This window comes from Haliaeetus albicilla, chromosome 23 (genome assembly GCF_947461875.1).
Source record: "Haliaeetus albicilla chromosome 23, bHalAlb1.1, whole genome shotgun sequence".
Lineage (NCBI taxonomy): Eukaryota > Metazoa > Chordata > Aves > Accipitriformes > Accipitridae > Haliaeetus > Haliaeetus albicilla.
The window spans coordinates 1,646,852-1,668,475 of NC_091505.1; the positions used below are offsets into that span (position 1 = coordinate 1,646,852).

A 21,624-nucleotide genomic window follows, 5' to 3' on the forward strand; every position below is an offset into this window, starting at 1 on the left:
CTGCCTTACTGGGAATCTCTTCTGGTGCCTATATAATGTAGATGTAAAGCACGGACAATAAGATACGGACTGGGAACTTGCCACCAACATGAGTGCACTGTAGGACTGAGCCCAAGGGGCAAATGGCTGAGGGCTCTGGGACTGTGACATGGTGGCTTGGCAGGGGGAAATCAGTTTTAGGAAAATTAAGAGTTCTGTAAATATTTCAGTGATCTACTTGCCACGTCTCTGCTTTACTTCAGCCCCATCTGCAGCAGAGCAGGATCCCTGATGATCCTGATCTGATGACTCCGATGACCCTCTGATAATCCCTGAACCCCTGATCATCAACACACATTTAAAGCAGGCTCAGGCTGCTTAACTCAGTGGCAGCAGATCTTCCTGCTGTTCCCCAGATCCTGGGAGCACCTTTGCACCAAGCTGTGAAAAGGAAATGGATTTGGCCCTGGTGGCCTGGATGATATTTTTGAGAGGCTGTGAAGTTTTCATTTCATTTTGGGTTTGGTTGGTTTTACCTTCAGAAAACCTGGCTGAGGAAACTAGGAGGGCTGTGACAAGCCCCCCAGTGACAAATGGAGTCAAGTTTCCTTCAAATCAGTAGCAGCTCTCTACTTAGATACATTTACTTCTCGCTCTTAAAAAGCCCCAAATCCTGCTTCAAATTACAACTCACTTTTCTGAGACCCTCAACAGTTTCTCCACCAACACCTCTGTGCAAGGGAAGCTCGACACTCCTGCTGCCTCTCTGAAAAAAAAACCAAACAGGTGGAAAATAAACCCTCTCAACACTAATGCAGCACAAAGTGGCACAAATCAGGAAAACAGCCCACAATGCCAACCCCTTTTTGCCTTGTCATGTGCCTTCAAACTGCTAGACATCATGAGCAGGCAGAGGGTAAGGCTGATGCCAGAGGTTCAAGGAGGTGCAGCATGAGGGTATGGGGACTCAAGAGCCTGGGTTTACAGTGGTTATTGGTGTTTTATCTTATGTTGGGTTCATATCCTCTGGCATTGCCCTTCCGCAGCAGAGTGCATGGGAAATGGCTGGCAAGGAGAGATCTCAAAGCCCTGGTGACACAGGAGCAAGCTCAGCATAAAACCAGGCACCGTTTCACCGGGGCATCTGCTCACCACAGTCAGAGGAGCTTGCTTGGAGCAGGACCCTGTTGTCCCCAAGCTGGGACTGCAGCATGGCCTGGATTGTGCCCAGTGATTGCACCAGTTATGGGGGGAAGCTTTTAACAGAGGCAGTGGAAAGTCACTGCTCCTCCTCGCTGCAGATGGCGTTTGGTGTTTCACAACCTCACTTCTGAGCAACCTGCGCTCAGGCCCTCTGCAAAGTCCTTGCACCCAGAAAGTCTTCCCGGGTGCTCCCAAGTTGCAGGGTCCTCATGTCACAGCCTGCAGCTCCCACCTCTTGCCTGGCAAACCTTGCCAATACAGCCCTCCCCTCCCATACGAGCCCCCCAGCAAACAACTGCAAGGAAATCAGACTGCAAAAATAGGCTGAGTGCCTGCGACAGAGGACAAACAGCTGGGCAAGATGGTGCCAGACAATTCCTTTATGACTGTCCTCTTCCTGCTGCCCAGAGCTGAGCTGTGCAAGCGGCAACATCACAGGAGAACGGGAGGTAAAAAACCAACGAGATTAGAAACAGGAGCTCTGAGCACTGCTCCCTGCAGAGGTGTACCTTGACCCAAAGGACCTGAAAGTCCAACTACATAGAGTTGTTTGAAAAATCCCAGGAGAAGAGTCTGGATATTTTAGCCACATATCTTTCCCTTTGCAAGGGAAAGATGTGTTAAAGTGCTATATCAAAGCACACAGCTGAGCTTGGTGCTCAGACTGGGGTGACTTATTGTTAAGAAGGAGCAAGGATATGCCTGGAGAAGAGGAGCTGTGGCAAGCAGCTGCAGCAGCCTCCCCACCTCCCTGGCAGCAGGCAATGTGCCTGTTCACCTCTTTGCCTCCAAGATTATTTTCTACCATGCAGCGTGCTGAGGTCTTATTGCCCCACAAGGCACTTGCTGTCCCTGCGAGCACTGCAAGCTCCCACTCATAAAAGATGTATGAGCTGTAGGTGCCGTGCTAACAGCCAATATGTAGCAAGGAGCAATAGAAAAGGAGGCTCAGGGTGATGTGCACAGCTTTGGGCACTTTTTCGGACTCCCCTTCCTGAAACCAAACATGTCCAAAGGGGTTCTCTGTGGCCTGAGGCAGAGTTAGAGATTTTCTTTTTCTTCCTCTGCTAAACCCAAATCTGTCAAAAATAAAATGGAGTTTTGAAAGGTCTGAAGCTCTCAGGGCAGTTGGCTCCAAAGGAGTGAGTAGTTCAGGCTGTGGAAAAGCTGCCAGGCAAGTGGTTCAAGGCACAGGACATTCTGTGTTAGAATTACTCTGCCTAGACCTTCTCCACCCAAACTGCCCATGCATCACTGTGTACAGCAACATGTGAAATAAAACCAGAATTTCTGATATGTGGAAATAGTTGAAAATGGTTTTTTTGCCTCAGGTCAAGGGAAAGGACATCTGTAGCTTGCTGCAGGAGGGAGCAGTCAAAGTGCCTGTATCCTTTTTGTACAGCCTTTTTGGACTTTTCTCCCCTAATTGCCCAAGCTGGCCCACAGAATTTCCCCCACAGCTAATGGGTTATCATCTACTGTCAATTAGCAATGGTGAGGCTGAGTAGGTTGGACAAGCTAATCCCAGGACATGCACCACCACCCTCGTGCCTTCCTTATCTTGAAGGTCACTGTGGATTTACTCACACTGAAGAAAGCAGAGCTGAGGTGGAAATCCCATGGCCAGAGCTCAGCAAAAGGCTGTTCCTCCCCAGCACGGTGGTGTCCCTTAAAGAGTCCTCCAGTGGAGGGATGGCCACCAGGCTCAACACAAAACAACAAAAAGGAAGAGGATGCCAATGCTCTGAATGGGGAAAGAGGCTCATAAATCTGCCCTGAAGGTAATTATGGAAAACAAACCACATTTATTTTCGAAACACGGGTGACAGCCCACTCCTGTCCTTGTGCCTGCTGGCCCAGAGTGGGGCGAGCAGGACAGAAAGCCACTCTGCTCGCGCTGTAGCCTCACTTGAAGGAGGCTGTCGACACCTCTTCCCTCTGTCAGCCCCCGATTTTCACAAGACATGCAGGAGCTGACTGTCTCGGTGATTTCTGCTGTCCTGTCCACCGCAGGTCAAGAGGTTCAATAGCTACACAGTGGGGCTGGCAGTCAGAGGGACAAGCAGCAGGTGGACCTCCCAAACCTCATTTTCTTGGGAAAAATCCTAATATCTTTTCTTTACTAAAACTCCCAAAATTGTTCCCACAGGTGCTAGTAACAAGATCATTGACATTGATGCCTGACAGGGCTTTGAAGGCACTAATTGACCTTAATAGCCCTGACCAGCCTCACCTGAGGGCTTCCACCCCCACGCATAGGCCCTGGAGCATATTTAAGCTCTTCTCAGGGCCTTCGCTCCATACCTGAGTTTTGGTGTAGGAGTGCTGTTCTCCAGTTTAGCTTCAGATGTGCCTTTACCTGGTCAATGGCCCTGATGGTCTGGACTTTGGCTTATAGACTGATATCCTGGTCCTTGACTCTGTGCAATCCCTATGGACCTGATATTTTGTACTGAACCAAAGGATTCAGGATCTTCAGGTTTTTTAGAGAGAAGGTTATAATGGACAGCATTTTAGCCCCATGATGATCATCACAAGATACAGAGGCCATATTTTCAACAACAAAAATATATTGGTGAGTTGTGATGTTGCTATAAGATGCTTCATAAGAAAATGGGGTAAGAACAGGCAACTCCCTGAGAGACCAGTTTGGATCTCAGAACTGTAGCATTTGCTCCAGTCCAGTTTACATTCAGTTTACATTCCAGTTTAAGTCCTTTCTTAGCTAAAAGCAATAAAACTTTTTATATTAATAATGCTGAACTTTCATCTGTCTCTACTGAAGAGCTGGTAGCGCAATGGTGCATGTTCTGATATCTGGCTATAGTAATACTACATGCATCCAGGTGTCTCAGTGTGTTGTAACCCTCTTGTTTTGGCACAGGTTCACTGTGAAATCTAACAGTAGCTAAAAAGGAGAGAGTTCCTGGAGAGAAGATGCCTTTTGCTGTTCAGCTGCACTGGGAAGTGGCCTGCTGAAGAGGTACAGCACTGGCACTCACTTTGGCAGAAATCTGAGGTTTGGGATTTTTTTTTTAACTAGTTGCATAATGGTTTCTTGGAGCAGGGAAGCTGCGGTTTGGGTCTGAGAACTCTACTTCCCCAAGGGAGATCTAGCCAAAGACCAACAAGTCAGAGGCACTTTGGCATTAAGTTCAGGATGGGACCCCCATATGCCAAACTTCAGCTTGGGAAGTGTTTTGAGTTTAGCTCCTTAAAGGTGTAGCTGCAGACAAGGATTCCTGAGCTGTTCCCAACAGACATCCAGAGAGGGTTGCCTCTACATGTTGGACAGAGTGATGGAGTTGAAGTAGCTCAGCAAGTCCTCCATGGTGAAGTCCATGGCAATCCCTGACCCTGCATAACAGCGCTGGATCAGATCCTCAAACTCTTGGTACTGACGTAGGAACTCCTGCTCCATAGCATGCCACACCACCTAGGGAAAAACAGACCCTTAATCAGCCCATGACAGCTATACATGCTTTGTAGTCCTGAATCCCCCAAAACATCACAGTGTTACACCCAGATCACACTCCAATTACCGGCAAAAGATTTTCCTCTGGGGAGAGATACTTGTGGATTTTCCTGTAGAGGGTCTCAAGGGCTCTTTTAACTTCCTTGCCAGGGTATTTTTCAATGACCTTCCTCAGCTCTTGCTTGCTATAAGCCAGCTGGAAGCTGACCTCTTCTTCTTTCACCCCTTGGGCCACACGGGCTTTCACTCCTTCAAAGAAGTGCTGGAAAGGCAAGGAGACATTCACTGATGAGCTGCCCTAAGGTGGACTCCTGCATCAGGGCTGAAACCTGACTGCTTTCCTCAGTTCCCTTCCATGTCTAAGTGGAAATGAAGTATTGGAGATTGTTTATCCTCCAGGAAAGCAGAGCATAGAGAATTTCATCAGTTCCCTTCCTGCTCGGCAAGCAGCATCTCTAAGGGTTGCAGTACATGGAGCAATGGGACTGCTGGAAAAATCACTCGTGTTCCTTGGTGCCTCATACAGCTTTGCTTGCTGCAGAGGGTTTGGAGCCAGGAGTGGGGTTGGGGGATCCCAGCATCTGCAGAAGTGTAAAGCAAAACTTAAGTTTTCCCAGTTCTTCCAGGATATTGTATGAAAGCAGGGAAGGCTGCTCTGTAGTTTCAAAAGGAACACATGTCCCACCCCAAGCATGGCTGTAGCCTGAGGGCCCAGGGCTATGCCAGCCTCAAGGGATGCAGACCTCAGCTAGCTTTCAGAAAAGTACTAGGAGCAGCGTAGCTCCGCAAAAAGCTCAATGCTGAGAATTTTTTTTTTCTGAATGTGCTTTTCAGACACAGAATCTCTCGGGCTGGAAGGGACCTCAGGAGGTCTCTAGTTCAACCTCTTGCTCAAAGCAGGTTCAACACTGAATTCAAAAGAGAGTACTTGGGGCATTGCTCAAGGTAGGTCTTGGAAACCTTCAAGGACAGAGACTGAGCAACCTCTCTGGACAGATTGTTTCAAAGCTTTATTATCCTTATAGTAATTTTTTCCTTCAATCCAGCTGGAACCTTCCTTTTTACTTTTTCTGACTTGTCTCTCATCATCCTGCTGTGCACCTCAATAATCTTCTACTGAAGTACCCCTGAAATTTTCTTCTCCAGGCTGACTAAGTCCAGCTCCTTCAGCCTCTCCTCACCATGTTGGTGGCCCTCCACTGGCCTTGCTCCAGTTTAGCAACACCAAGACACTGGTCACAGGTGGATATGACATACATCTCTATCTCTGCCACAGCTGGACATGATATTCCACATCTGGTCTAATGAAGGCTGAAAAAGGGGAATAATCACTTTCTTCAACCTACTGTCTAGCCTCCTGTTCATACAGACCAATAATCGGTTTGTTGTCTTGGGTATTTCCACTGCAATTTTGCTGTGGAGAAATACCCTAAATCCTAAGCATTTTCAGATGGAAACAGGTTCTTAAATGTACAAGCTGTTTTCAAAAACAGAAATGGGCTCCTACATTACTTAGGCCCCTTTACAACTTCTCTAGATGTTAGTGAATTGTGCTCAAACCTGAAGAGCTGTGTGGTCTGCTAGAGAAAGCCATGTCAGGACTCCAGAAGTCCCTGAGGAGAATGCAATCCAAGTAACCTCATATGCTACTTGCTTTGCTTCATTGTGAGCAATGAAATGATACTTTTCCTCACAGAGGAAGGATTTGAAGCCATTAACGTAGCAGGGCTGCAGGTAGCATGAGACACCAAACTGATCTTCCAGTCAAACCTACATGATGTTTGACAGCAAAGACTGGAAACAAACTGTAAGTAACAGGCCCTATAAATAATTCAAGCCGATCTCAGTCTGTGAGACGTTTTAGGCCAGTGAGAAGAGAGAAGGAGCAGGGCGAGGAGGGCTCTCAGGAGTAGCCATCCTCTCTGGGAGGAAGGGGGATGTCTGTTGGAGTTAGCAAAGCCAGATGCTTTTAGCTCGGTTAACAAAGCAGCTGCTTGGGAAGCATGAAACTCTGCTAGACTTATTAGCCCAGGCAGCCCTGCAAAAAGAAAATAGCATCTGCCAGACGCAGGCATGCAACCCGGAGTGGGGGTCTGAGCAGGTCCTTACGCCGCTGCACAGAGGCTGAGTTGCAGAGCTGGTACCAGCACCTGATGGTGCTGAGCCCTGTTCATGCTGGGGCTGTGCTGCACTGTGAAACCCAGCAATAACTTGTCAGAGAAGGTGTGGGAGCATTGGGGGGGTGACAACAAATTAATATAATCCCAGGCTGGATTTGGGGAGGGGTGATTTGAACTCTAGTTAATTCATAATTTTGGGAAGTGCAGTTGCCCTTTGAGACCCAGGTAAGGGTCAGTTTATCCTGTACTCACATGGAGCTTCTCCAGTGGCTGGCCGAGGTACTTGATGACATATTTCTCCATGTGCTCACCATACCTTTGCTTGGCTTCTCTCTTTTTGCCCTCCAGGCAGTGGATCTTCTTTTGGCACAGGAAGCAGTGGATGTGGTGGAAATTTTCCATCATGACCATATCTGTGTTCACCTTCAGGTTTGCTGAGGACAGGCTATTGACTTAAAAGAAAGGAACAAATCGGGTATGGAGAGAAGACCCTGCAGGCTGGGTCAGGAGGGACATGAGATGCAGATGCTGTCAGGCTTTGGTCACTCAGTGGAGAGTTTAACCAAGAGCTCAGGTGAGCATCATCACAGATTGTTCAGCTCTTCAACCACCTTGCCTTGCAGAGCTTCAGGGTCATGACATTTAAAAACTGTTTACCCAAAAGGGTGCAGAGACATCCAAGTCCAGCCCTGTCCAAATCTGTTCCTGACCTGGGCTCTAGAGCAGCACATCAGCATGGCACGCGCTCAACCTGCCGAGCGGAGGCATGGCTCACCGTCCTGCCAGCCACTTGCCAGCTGGTCTGGAAAGGGCGAGAGCTTGAGTATCTCATTGTGCATGCAGAACAGAGGGGGCCCTTCTCACTCATGGCAGTAAGCATGTCATTAGGCTGTCTCATTTGAACTGTCTGACTTCTTCCAATACCAGGTGGAGTAACTATTTGTAACACAAATACTGATCCTTGTTCATTAGCTTGATTCCCTATCTCACCTGCTTTACTATAAACATTTCTGGAGCCTGGAAGGGGCTGTGGTTTTGGATTTATGAGTTGCTATTCAGTGGGTCACCCCAGGCTCATCCACAGGTGGGAGCTGCTGCTCTACACCACCTCGTGATCTGTGGTTCGGAGGCTCTAAGCTGTTACTTCTGCAGCCCCTCTGCTCCCCTCCAGGCTGGGAAGCAGGGTATCTCCACTGACAAACAGCTGTGGGCACCAGCTGGGACAACACAGGGATCTACTGAAAGCTGCCTGCCTTGTTCTCCTGAGCCCTCTGTCCCTACCAATGTGCCTCAGTGTTTTGGGGGAAGTTGCTCTTTGGCTGCTGCTGCTCCCAAGACCTCTGAGCTTGCAAGAAGAGCAGTCTGATCTGTAGTGAGGAGCTACTCCCTCCATAGTGGGAAAGCAGAGGTTGACATTGGATTCAAAGCTAAGCACATGTGTCTCAGCCCTGTCAAAACTGGGACCATCCTGGTGTGGCAGACACCATGCATCTGGCATGCCACGCTCTCTGTATTTGTCTGATGCTCCCAGGCTCTTGCTTAGCAAAGGCAGTTTCAGCTCCAGGCATGCCCAGGAGGCAGGTAGTCTCCACATACCCTGCTCTGGTGGCTCAGCTGATTGCTAGGAACTCCTGAAGCTGCAGATATACATTTGCCTGACGCATCCAGCTCCCAGCGCTTGTACTCACTGCTGCTGAAGACACTGCCGGCCAGCCTGAGATGTGCTTTGTCCAGCTCCCCTCTCCGCTGAGCTGTCCTGAACACCTCCTCTGAGAAATTCACAAACTCCTCAAAGCGGCTCACGGAAGGCAGGATCCCACCTTTCATCTTGCTGGGCAGCTTTGCTTCCTCAATCTCTTTGCACAAGGTCCCCTGGCAAGAACACACAAGACATGGCATTCTCTGATCTGACGTGGCCCCAGCCTCATTTTATGGCACACTAAGGCACAGGCCAGAAAACAAGCGAAGTAATCGGTTGTGTGTACCACTTTCTCCATTTACAATATCTTCTATGGGAAGGTATGTGAGCATCCTTGTTTGAGGCTGGATGTGAAGCTGTGCTAGCTGGAGTTGGTCTCCCAGGCTATGTGGTTCTTTGCTCAGACACAGCGCTGCAATCTCCCCACAGACACACAGCTCCTAGGGCAGAGGTGTTCACCACTGCCACTTCTTGCACTTCTCAGGCTGGTTTATGAGCAGACTTGCTGCTCCAGGTCTTAGCACAAACACAGCTGATGTCACCATGTCCCTCGAGCTCAGTGGACTCAGGGTCAGGTTCCTTGGCCAATTCTGATGGGCTCTCAACCTGCCACCCCCTGCCACTCTCCTCCCAGCTGCTTGGTCCTGGAGTATGTCCTGCTGTGCCAGGAGGGGAACAGGAGAGCTTGGCTCCAGCCATCTGACACACTGCCATCACTCCCACAGCCTCCCAGTACTCTATATGGGAGAAACCCCTTTGGTTTGACCATCCTGGTAAGAGGAGGCACAGATGGCACTTACGTTTATTGCGTCCCACCTCCCTCACACAGACACAATTGTTGGTGCAATGAGGGTCTAGTCCTCCCAAAACCAAAAAGCCAGATTCCTGCCTGATATAAACCAGTACTGCCCTCAATGAAGATCCTGTTAGAAGTTTGTAAGATTCTGGAGGAGGTCAAACATCACTCGGGTCTACTTGGGTTTACTCCTGCTGACACTCACAATGCATTTGTTGAAGCTGCTCTTGGCCAGGAGCAGCATGTTGCCCAGGACAGTATTGAGGAAGGACGAGGGGAGAGATGAGGAAGAGTCCCACATCTCAAAGATGGAGTCATTCAAGGTAACCAGGACCTGCAAGCAGCCGAATGGGTGGACCTTATTGCAGATGTCTAGAAATCCTCTCAGCTCTGGTTCCAGGCAACTGAAGATCTCACACAGCAGCTGGGTCGTAGGTTCTTCTAATCTTCAATAAACAAACAAACAAAAAACCAAAAAACAAAGGTAAGCAATTAAATGGGGAGGGCCACTGGCCCTGTGGCCAGCTGCAGAGGCAAGGGCAAAGCTAAAGAAAGAATCAAAGCCTTCTGTATCGCAGTGGAGCCTGTTTATGCTTGGGTCATCCTTTAACTCTTTACCATCTCTGCTTGTGGGAGGATGTTGAAATGTCCTGTTTTGCCAGCCAAATGAAAAATTTCAGTGGTTTTATGCTGACATTTTTTATAAGATTTCTCTTCTGCAGTATATTTTCACTTTATGACATTGCTAATAAGGAAATAAAACTGATCAAAACATAGGGGTTTCCATGAACCACAAACCTTGCTTTCTCACCCACCCTGAAGCAGAGCCACTGCACTGGGGAGAGGCAGAACCAGTAGGCCCTGCTCAGCCTCTCTGCATCCTCAGCTATGATGTCTCCTGAGTTTTTGCTACCCAGGGTGCAAACCTGAGACCACTTTGTAGACTTCAGGATGGTCAAGAGTGAAAAAAAAATCCCTCCTTCATTTCCTCAGGCAGTCCCTGTAGGACACTCCAGACCATGTCCCTGTCAGAGCAGCCAGCTCTGTGTCATCACCTACGTACTGGCTCCGAGGCTTGGTGCAAAGAGGGTCCTCTGGAGATGGCATGCTCTCTCCTCCCTTAGTGGCAGAAGCCTGAAAGAAAGAATGGAATGGAAATTATGATTTGTCTGCCCTCCCTCAGAGAGGAAAACTCGAGATCTGTGTTTCATTTCAGCTGCCTCATATTGGAGTCCTGTGTTTAATGCTTAAAGATCTTGTGATTTTGATGGAGCTATCAATTAAGTTCAGTTTTATTCTCCTCTGTAATCAGGATGTCTTAAGCTTCCCCACTACTGAAGGTTGCTAGAGAACAAGAGCTGAGGAGAGCTCAGGTATCTGACAGAGGTAAGCAGCCACCCCACTGTGCCTGCTGAGGATTGTGTCCAGCTGGAGGGCGGACTGGCTAGTGGGACTGGAGAGGACAGAGTCCTGGCACTTACCTCCAGCACCTGCAGGTCTGCAGCACTGTGGTTTAACTGGAAGAATTTCTCAATGAACTGCTGCTCTGTGGTGCAAAGAGGTTGCAGCTCTCTCAGCACCTGCTCCAACATCTGCTTAGAAACCATTGGGCATGTTAGAAAACCCTTCTAGCACACACTGAGGACACCGGAGTAGGTGTCCATGTCCACCTGAAGTGACATCTCAGTCAGGTCAGTGGTACAGAACACATCTCCTTCTGCTCCAGGTACACAGCACCAGAGAAAGGACCACGGGATGGGTTGCAGCACTGGCACAGCCCCTGTGGGACACATGAACCCTTTAGAAAACCTCAGCTCCTTGCCTTGATGACGTTGCCTTTGTCCGGTGTGTCCTCCTGGCCTTCTCTGCTCCCAGGAAGGCTCCATCGAGACTGCTGCCTGCTCCCCATCGCCATCGGCTTCTCTAAGCTTTCCTGAAGACCTGCATGGTAGGTTGGTAGGTGGTTAGACATCTCCATCCCTCTTGGCCTCTCCAGCTCCTCTGATGATTTTAACAGATTTAAATGTCTCTTATTATGTCCGATCTGATGCATGAATTGGCCTTTTTCTTCTTGGATTCAGATATATGGGGGATGCAGGCTTTGCTCTCATGTTTTTATCTGCCTTCTCATCTGTTTCTCTCTTTTTCATTGCTCTTCTTTTATTTCACTGTCTTTGATGCTTACCCCTTTGCTATTTAGTGCTTAGTACTAGCTCTTGAGGACTGGGGAGTGAAAAATCCTGGGTGATAAGAGCATAAATCAGCAGAAATGCCTGTAAGAGTTTCAGGAAAAATGTTTGTTGCTTAGTTTTGATGGTAAATTGCCATAAAACAATATTGAGGCAGGAGGGAGGGTTGGCTTTTTTCAAAAATTAGCCTTTTAAAGTGATAAACGTTCACCTGGAAGCTAATACACTTTTCAAACATTACCAGTTTTTACCACAGTGTTTTTACCAGGTGCTTAGCGTAAGTGGAAAAGTTGAAAAATTTCTTTGAAATGTGCATTAAAAAAATACTATTATACTGACTGAAAGAAATTGGTGGGGAAACATCCATATTATTTTCTAATTAATTCTAAAAATTGGTATCATTCCACTAACCCAGAGGTCCTGGGTGAATGAGGCCAGCTCTCCATTTCTCATAACATGCGAAATATCCTTATTCAAGCCACTACCCGCAGGGCTTTTACCTTTGGAAAGGATTTGTCAGATGCCCTACATGCCGAGCAGGGATGAGAGATGACAGACAGCCCTGCTCATGACCTCCGCCTTGCTAAAACCATGGAGAAAATTAATGAGCTGCTTCATAATCTTTTTCCAACCCTTATGCAATGGGTGATGATAATTTCACTTGCTGGGAAGTGGCAAAACCAGGCAAAAATATCTCCCCACAGCAAACAGGAAAGAATTTTATGAGCCTGTAAATTTTAGTGTGGAAAAGGGAATGGGAAAATTGGGGGGAAAGGCTTAATTATTGGTTCACAATTAATTACAAACATCTTGGGGTTTGGCTTCTAAACTCTCCCACAATACTGAAACAAAGCAATAAATCATCAGGTGGTATATTTAGAAGAGATCGACATAATCCTTTATGAGGGCAGGGAATCAACCCTAAAAATTCACTTCTGTGATAATCAGTAGAAAGAAAGAGGCACAGCGAGCTAGAGCGAGCCTGGGATATTTTAAAGCAGGGATGAGGGACATTATCAGGCAAGTGTCCTTGCAGCCTGGGCTTTCATCCATGCAGCGGCTCACCCCAACGAGCAGCTGAGCCGGTGAAATGTCAGGAAAGACCTTGGATGAGGTTCCCGCAGAACTTCATCAAAGCCAAGCCGTCCCTGCAAAACAGCCTGAGACCAACCAATTTTGCAGAAAATATTACAGGAGGAGTCTCTGAAGGTCCCCAGGAGCTGGGAGAGACTGTGCTCGCTGTCAGTGCCCATTGCTGCCAAGGTCCTTCAGCAGAAGGATGTGTGCGTGCACTGCCAGGGTGCTGCTGACCCTGCAGTGTGTCCTTGAGCCGAGAAGAGGTCAACTTCAGCTCCAGAGGGAGGTGATGCAGGAGGAGATGTGATGCCCTCCCTCCTGCTTTGTCCCCAGGCTCTCCAGAGGTGAGCAGGCAAATCTCAGCTGGCAGGACCGCAAGCCCCAGGGAAGATGCCTTTCTGCAGCGTGGCTGGCAGAAGCTCTGTGGATGCAACTTTCTAAAAATTTCCCCTATCATTAATCGTGCTCTGTAGTGACGTGGTGGCTGTAGTTTCAATGTGCTGCTCACAGTAATGATGGGCTGAGCATCCCCAGCCAAGCCTGAAGCTACCTGCCTGGCCCAGATCTCTTCTTATCCCAGGGAGCAAAGCACGGTGCCAGCACCGGCAAAACTAGTCTCATCCTGGCCATGGCAGCAACCAGGAACTGGCAGACACCTTTGGGTGATTTATAACAGTGCAGTAACAGGCTTGTAGCCATCAAGGTATCCTCCTATCACTGCAATGGGTTTCACAGACACTGGATTTTTCTCCTGGGATTTTAATTACCCCCATTTTATGGGACTCACATAGGCATTAAAGATAGACAAAGTACTGAAAGGAAATCACTGGTTTAACATTCACCAAAAGGGGATCAGGCAGACTAGCTGCAACACATGCCCTACACTATTTTTCTATTTAACAAGTCCGTTTCCATAAAGGGCCTCTTTAATAGCTGTCTCTGCCCCTGCAATGTCCCCTATGTTAATGGCTTTCTGAGCAGACCCAGCTGTGCTGTGGGAGAAGACAAACTCAAATTTGGGTGTTTTTATTTTCTGTCTCCCAGGAGAATTGAAGTCCCTTGCTCAGAGCCCATCAATCACTTTGCAAATAGGAACAAGGGCCTCTTTATCCTATATACAATCTTTGTTATTTCCTTCTGTTTAAATAAAAGCAATCACCCTCCTTCAGGAAAAGGTGCTTGATCACATTATCTTATAAACCACAGATCAGAGTTTGCTTCCCTGCTGCTAATTCCCCAGGCTTGCTTTTTGCCAGTGCGTTCATTACTTCTTATCAGAAATTCCTATTTCTGAGCAAAAAAGAGCGCTTTTCCCCAGGAAAAGCTGTGTCCAGGCATGGAGAAGAGGGGTGTGCGAGAGGAACATTATCTTTTTTTAACTATTAGTTTTACCTGATGCGGCAGGGGAGGCAAACCATATGCCCCTCTCAGCTGTGCTGAGCGCAGGGGCTGCAAGATGAGCTGGTCCCCATGTGGGTGAGACAAAATTGCTGGAGGCTAGAAGCAAATTGGTCCTGACTGGAATATCTCTTTACAACGACTGCTTTACTGGTGCACGCACCCTTTCTTCCAAGCAGGGCAGGCAGTGCTGGACATCCAGAAGGACAAGATGCAGTGCTGGCTGCGTGGCAGCGTGGGGACAGCAAAAGCAAGCGAGCCGTGAAAAGTCACGTGAACCAGTCGTGTTCTGTCCCGATATGTTCTTGCCAGCTCCGACAGCCGCCCTGGGGAGAGCTTTCCCCAGCCACTGCATCTCTGACGAGCTGGAAAGGAAGCGCAGGAATGGTGCTCTGTTCTGCTCAGGTCCCTCCGCCTGGGCCAATGCATCCTCACGAGGTGTCATCACGAGCCCATTGCTGTCTGCTTGCACACAGGTGTCCAGATCGCAATAGTGGGCACTGCCAAAACGTTCGAAGGGTGGGTATCCCAGATCCGACGAGTGATGCACCGAGCGCTCCGGCACTGCTGGGTCCCTGGCACCTCCGAGGAGGGAGGAGGACATTCAGGGTGACAACGTGTGTCGTAACAGCCCCATGGGAGAAGCATCTTCCTTTGCAGTTCTTACGAAATGCTATCCTTTTTTTCAGAAAGTCCATATCTCAGTATTATCCTGGGATTATTATTACCGCCTCATTTTATTTTCCTGTTATCTGCTTGCTATAGGCTTTCCTGAGTCCTCCAGCATCAGTGACATCTTGTAGCAACAAGTACAGGAGGCTAACGGCATTACACAAATAATTTCCTATCGCCACTTTTCAGCATGTCCCTTTGATTTAATTGCCTGTTACCTTGTTTTTAAATTACAAGGAGAGTAGTAATGTCCTGTTGACTTTCCCTACACAACTTACCTTTTGACCCTTTTTCTCATGTCACTACTTTTCTGCTAGAACTAGCGGAGAGATTTTGATACAGATTTTTTCCCTCTCTTGGCTCCCTGGTTTGGCAAATCATTCTGGCATGGAAAAATAAGTTTGTGGTGACTATAAAAATATTTCCTGGAGGTGTTCGCTTTCTCTATTTCTAGCAAAATTACAAAAAGGAACATTTTAATTAAGGGTTAGTATCTGAACTTCTACTGCCTCTTTCTTCCTTCAAAGGGGATAAATTTTTGAAAATGACAAGTAGCGGGGAGAAAAAGCCCAAGTGTTTTTCCGTTTGCCCTCTCCTTCTTTCCAGTGGCAAAAGACTATTTAGGTGAAATTTTCCTTCTTCCTTTTCAGGGCTTGTGTGTTCCATTGCAGGTACATGTGCACCATTAGCATTTCCCATCCTGGTTTGGTCCCATGGTCTTGGGGTCCCCTGTTTTCCTAGCATGTGTGGCTGAGTGTCTTTCCCCGGGGAACTGGTACTGGGCAGGGAGGAGCTGGAAGGATGTTGACATACGGCTGCAATGCACACCCAAAACCAGGACCTGAGGATTGCTCCTGTGTGCCTCTCTTCAGACACAGCCTCCCACATCTGGGCATTGCAGTCTGCTGCTGTCGGCCCACCCTTGACTGGGACTGACTGGGGCAGTACTGGGAGCGCAGCAAGGGGGTGAGCAGACCCAGCACACGGGTCCGCTCGTGCTTCTCGGTGCTGTGCCCCTTCGCCGCCGCAAGCTGGGAGTCGCTGCAGCTGCTGTGATGCAGAACAAAGCGGTGCTGAGTGCTCCAGCCCAGAGGTCTGCCAGGCCAGCAGGCAGCACAAAACCTGGGATACGGAGAAAGCTCCTTCTGCCCCCCCCGCATGGGAAATGCTGCCGGCAGAAGCACTGTCCTGTCCCGGCTCAGCAAGTTGCTGCTAGCACAGGCTCTCTCTGGCCCTGCTTGAGACTCACCAGGTTCTTCACAGATCCACAGAGCAGGGAGGAGATTACAGCAAAACACCCAGATATTTGCCCTGCCCTTTATGGCCAACTCTGAAACTGAGGGAAAGGTCCCTGGGGGGCTACAGAAGTGGAAATCACATGCAATGGTCTGATCCTACAGTCTGGTGAGCTTCAGGGTAGCTCTGTTGACACGCCCATGACCCAGGCTCCCTAACCATCCCTTGTACCCCACAAGAATGGCATTGACTTCCCCCCAGAAGAAAAAGGATGGGAAAAATATCAGGGCAGTTAGGTCAGCTGGATGGGAGCTGTTGGTATGATCATTGCTGTTGGGCCAGCACAGCAAGTGCAGAAAGGATCCCTTTGCTGGAATCCTTCAGCCACCAGCCCCATTTCCTTCCCTAGGCTTCATCCTCTGGCTCTGGGGTCTGGACACAAGTGATGAAGTAGGTGCAGAGCTGGAAGAAGCCGGGCTAGCACTCTGATAGACTAAACACACCATGTGAAGTGGTTTTTGACATTCAAGCTGGGCCAAGCTGGCATGGAACTTTCCATTACAGTGCTTTGTTTTGCTGAAGGAAAATGTGACTTCTGCACAATCAAAAACTTCCAGAGGAGACACATCAGTTTCTCTTTTTATCTTCAGAAACACCTGACTGGAATATTTTGAGTCAGATGCAGTGATTTCTGTTGAAATGATCACCTTGGGACAACACAGCTCCACAGTCAGCTCACTATGAAATCATTCTGCTCTCACAAATACTGCTATGAATACACTCATGTCTTCAGGGACAGGCTTGGTGCCATCTCTTTACATGGAAAAGAGTGTCTGAGGAGTCTGCGACCAGCTCTGCTTGCATGAAATATGGACCAGGCATTAGCCAGACAGTCCCACGTCCCCCTCTCTTACCGCTCCTCAGGACACGATCTCAGCCACCCACACATTATTTCTGAGTCCTGCAAAGGGAAGGTGCACAAAAGCTACAGCCCTGAGAAGCAGCTAAACAAAGCTGGATAACACACGGAGCCAAGGCTTACAAACACTGCAGAGTCGTGCCAACTGCACGCCCAGTCAGTGGAGGAGAAAGTAAATTCATGGCACAAAACCTGGGGAAGACACCTGCGATAGAAGATGATTGCCGTGTTCCCTACTTGCAAATGAATCACTGCTCAGCAACGCAAAGGTCATATTTGCAAAACACTCACTTCCTTTTCTTCTTCCTAACAAAGAGGTTTTGGCTTGTTCAAAAAAGGCTTTGATTTCCCGGTCATAAAGTCTGCTGAGGTTCTGGGCATAGACCTGGAAAGTAGAGAAATGGCCAGATGAAAGCAAAGACCAAATTTTAGTATTTCAGACCTTTTCCTTCAACACAATGTCTGCCACCGAGTCCCAGACTGCTTTCTGTCAAGCACAGAGGTCCAACACCATGTGGCCAAGATGGCCATATACTTTCCTAGAAGGTCCAAATGCTGGAAGCTTGTGGGTGGTATGGATTTGGTGAAACCAAGCTCTCCTCATGAATTGAGGAGATTCAGATTGACTAATCTATTCCTAGTGGATTGTTTGCAATATTTGTTCAGGACTTCAGCCATACCTTGGGGAGATCACAGAACAGAACTGGGTTGGCGTTCCTCAGCCAGGCCATGAGCGGGGTGTAGGGCACCAGTTCCTCATGGTGGAGTCCATGGCTCGGTGCAGATAAGTTGTCAACGGCCTGACCAAGAGCAGGGACCTGAGCATTACCCTAAAGCAACAGAAATGGCAGAAAGTGTCAAATCAAACACAGCCTTGAAAAGCTCTGTAAAATAATTGCTTCATAATCGCCCTTGAATTTCCAGTTCTGAACACGTTTCAGAAGCAAATTTAAAGGGTGAAGCAGAGCATGCATGATCACTTTGAAATCTAGTTTTAATCCCATGTCCTGGGAACAACTCTGAGCCCAGAGGAATGAGCCAGCCCATCAGTAATATGTGGGATAGTCCAGCTAAGCACAGTGGTGTGGAGAAGACACAGGAGGAAAGCTCATTGTTCAGGAGCATGCTGGAAATTGTCCCTCCAAGCACTGGGAGGCAGGTATGTCTCAGGGGAGGTGGGATGCAACGGAGAGGAAGGATGCTGCACAGTTGATGCAGCACATCTGCCAGGGTCTGACAGCGCTGGGGCATCACACCCACCACTCAGAGTCATTTAGGTGGGATGGGAGCTCGGCAGGTTCAGAGTGGGTCCAGGTGGAGCAGCTTGCTCAGGGGTGTGTCCAGTCAAGGCCTGAAAATCTCCAAGGATGGAGATTCCACAGTTCCCTCCCAGTTCCCTGCCAGTCACATCACTTCCCAGAGTCAATGCTTCAAAGTAAATGCTAAAGATTTATGGAAATAACGCTAAGGATTTGGGAGTCACTCCTTTTCTCTTCATGAAATGAAATCTAGAAGAGTAACATTTTCTTTTGAGATTTCTGCCCACCGACGCACTGTCCACCGTACCTTGTAAACTGCAAGAGGAACACTTGAAAACATTAATCAAAGGATCAAGGGATTGGCTTTTATCCTGGGATTTTATGTCACAAACAGATGAACAACCACCACCACGCCCAAAGTAAAACAAGAAAATCTAAAGCAAAAATCTTCAGGCCTAGGCACTTTGTAACATGACCAGAGGATTAATGACTGTCACCGGAGGAAACCTGATAGACAAAGAATTGTGCTGGATTTCTTCTGTGTGCCTGCAAAACTAACCAGGGGGCTGGGGGGCAATGGCAGGGTGAAGGTATGTGAAAAGACCTTTCTGGGGAGACGCTTTTGGAGAATCCTTTTACGGTGACATCCCCTATACTGCTGGTACTATTTTACCAGAATATGCAAATCTCCCAGGATTTTGAGGTGCCACATGAAGAGCGAAGCCCACCTGCAGCTCAAAGATGCTTGTAATGTGACTGATGAAAGAGTTTTCAAAGTTCTGCTTCAGTGTTTCAAACATGATCAGCTGCTCAGCCACAGACTGCAGTTTCCGATAACCTTGAGATAAAAAAAAGAAGGTATCATGGTATTGAGCAGCACGAGCTGTCATGGCTGTAGACCAGCATTGCTCAGCACACTGGCAAATAAGACAGGTCTTCAAGGAGTAAGATCTGGGATAAATACTAACACCTGAAAGCCAACAAAGGGAGAAAGATTTGCTGTGGTACCAAGCAAATACAGTCAGGGAGGGAGTTTAAAGTAAAAAATAAAAAACCCAAACATTTCAAAGCATCCATCAGTCTGACCATGGCCGAGGACAAATGCCCAGTCTCTTCACAAGGAAAGCATGGGGTTTCATGCCAGGATCAAGTCCCTGTAGACCGGCAGGTCTCCAGCAACACCCACAGTGGACACTGCTACAACAAATTATTGTTTTTCCATGGTCAAGTACAGATAACTGGGTTGCCCCAAGAGACCACAATTTCTAAATGTGTCTTTCCACCAGTTCCTTTTTGAACTATAAGAGGTGTTGTACCCAGATGGTAGACAGTGGTGCCTTACATCCAGGTATTTAGAGGAATTGTATAGATGCTTGCCATAAGTTTGCCTCAACTGTAATGTGAACTGGACCAGCTGGTGCCTGGGTCCAGAGGGGGGTGCCTCCAGACCTGCCTGTGGTGCGTTGATGCCCCAGCTTGGCCCTTTGCAGCGTGAATTGGATTTCTCTAGGAATGGAGCCAATCCTCCCCCCACCAGCTACTTCTCTCCATGGATGTTCAGAGGTAATGTCACACTGGCTTTCCCAGCTCTGCTTGACTGTGCTTCTAGGTGAAGCTGCCGAAGACTTTGAAAGCTTCAGCAATATCTCCAGAAGAAAGCCGACCCTGCAAGCCTGTTTCCCCAGCTTGCAACTCTGGGTGCACTGCAGGGAAATAGTATTTGTAGCTCTGCACCTTATACCCCAGGTCCCCCCAGGTCAATGCTGCTGCTTAGCTTCCCAAATACATGCCTGCCTTCTATTTCTTTTCTGCTTTGCCCAGGCAGCATGCAGGGCTGCCCAGCAAGCGTGTGAGCTAATTCCTGGGAACGTCCCCTCCAGTTTCAGCGGTCCAGGGACACCTGCAGAGGCTGGACAGCACGAAATGGCGCTGGGTGTGCAGCACAGGTTGTGGATGAGCTGGTGGCTCTCCTGTCTGCAGAAATAAATCTGCTCTCTACTCACCAGGCTGTATCTGGATGTTCATGCAGCCAGATAAAGCCTCTGCTGCAGCAATGCAGGCTTTCACTCTGCTGGGGCTGGAAAGATCTGCCTGGCTCAGGGCATTGCAGTGTTCCCTGCTGAGGTTGAGGTGGGTCTAAAAACAAAGCCAGAAGAGAACGCGTAAAAGCACAGCCACCTTTTCATCCCTTCTTATCCCACCCAGAAGTCTGCTGGCTTGAAATAGTTGAGTGCTACCTTCAGCTGCCAGGCTGCATGCGTCCATCAAGAAGACCATGCCGCTCTATCCCCACCAAAAACAAACGTCTGCACAGTAGCAACTGCAGCAGTCGCCAAGGGTGCCCTGGCAAACCTCTGCATGAGTTTCCAAAGGGCCGGCACGTCTGGGATCACTACTGGCAGCAAAATGGTGGGGAGGAGAAAGAAAAAGCTAGGGAAACTGCAGCTTGAGTTACTCAGAAATGAAAAGGTCAATGGCGTAGAGGTCACCATCAGCCGTGGAAGTGAGGATCAGCTGTGCTATTGCAGCACTGTTCTTGCATCTGTGGTATGTTATGTTTGTAAATAATTTGCTTTCCCATATTCCCAGAGGTCATCAAGAGTCTTTCCACTGGCGGTGCTGTCCCCTGCGCCAGGGTCTCTGTCACTATGAGGAACTGCAGAGAAAAGCTCCTTACTCCACAATGGACACTGAGACAGGCCGATGGGCACAAAGTCCACAGCTGATGGCAGACATTGACTTAACAGTTAAGTTACCTTCAAGGGTGTGGGGGGAAAGAAAGCAAAGGAGAGCAAAGGAGTGGAGAAACTCCCATCAGTGGGAAGAGAAGCAATAGGGTCCCTGGACAAACAGCCTCTCCAGGGCTCCTCTCCAGGGCAACAGAGAGTCCCCAGATTGCTTTTCCCATGACAGATGTATAGTTTGCCTCAGGTCCCACTCAAAGTCCCCAGTGGTTTCTCTGCATGGGAGGTTATCAGTGCTGATGGGAACTCAGCTTTGACCAGGGGTGGGTGTTGCATGCTCTGGCTCTAACTGCTCGTTAAGTACCGTGATTGCGTATTCCTGCATAATGATTATTGGCTATTGAAATGGCTATTGTCTACTAATAAGAGCTGTTTTTCCCTAGTACAAAGATAGAAACTGAAAGTTACCAAGTGAAGGGAGGAAGAAAGCAACTACCCTCAGTGACAATTGCTTCCCACAAGAAACCCCCCAAACCAGACAACAAAGAAGTCCCTCATTTCTAGGCCAGAGAAGCTCTGTAGCCTTTGCAGACAGATAATAGTTTTCAGAGTGTTTGAGGCTCACTGAAAGTTTTTTCTAATACATTCAACAGGCTGAAGGTTTATGTCTTTGCAAATCCACGTACCGTGAGGAAGAGGATCTCATCCACCAGCTTCGCCTTGTTGGAAACGATGCGATGTAGCAAGGAGTTTTCCCTGTGGATGTGGTCCATCTGCTGCTTCACGCTTCCCAGTAACTCATCATAGATCTGCAAGGTCTCTTCCACTCTGGCCACCTCTGCCAGGGCCTCGTCAATGGAGCTCATCAACTGTGTCACCTGCTTCTCAGAAGAGATAATGGCTCTAAGGTTGGCCTGT

General features: G+C 48.4%; 1 protein-coding gene across 1 annotated transcript in view; it reads right to left on the reverse strand.

The window, feature by feature from the left end:
- Positions 1 to 3,656: 3,656 nt before the first annotated feature.
- The window catches only part of LOC104322466 (exocyst complex component 1), a 29,374-nt gene continuing 11,406 nt past the window's right edge, over positions 3,657 to 21,624 (reverse strand). Inside the window, exons 5-17 of the mRNA XM_009925671.2 lie at positions 21,393 to 21,620; positions 20,026 to 20,158; positions 18,751 to 18,860; positions 17,444 to 17,593; positions 17,055 to 17,148; positions 11,095 to 11,213; positions 10,754 to 10,864; positions 10,336 to 10,406; positions 9,478 to 9,718; positions 8,466 to 8,649; positions 7,030 to 7,229; positions 4,725 to 4,919; positions 3,657 to 4,618 (exon numbers count right to left, since the gene is read on the reverse strand). Coding sequence (XP_009923973.2) covers positions 4,463 to 4,618; positions 4,725 to 4,919; positions 7,030 to 7,229; positions 8,466 to 8,649; positions 9,478 to 9,718; positions 10,336 to 10,406; positions 10,754 to 10,864; positions 11,095 to 11,213; positions 17,055 to 17,148; positions 17,444 to 17,593; positions 18,751 to 18,860; positions 20,026 to 20,158; positions 21,393 to 21,620 — 1,992 coding nt within the window. The 3' untranslated portion in view covers positions 3,657 to 4,462. The remainder of the gene's footprint in view (positions 4,619 to 4,724; positions 4,920 to 7,029; positions 7,230 to 8,465; positions 8,650 to 9,477; positions 9,719 to 10,335; positions 10,407 to 10,753; positions 10,865 to 11,094; positions 11,214 to 17,054; positions 17,149 to 17,443; positions 17,594 to 18,750; positions 18,861 to 20,025; positions 20,159 to 21,392; positions 21,621 to 21,624) is intronic.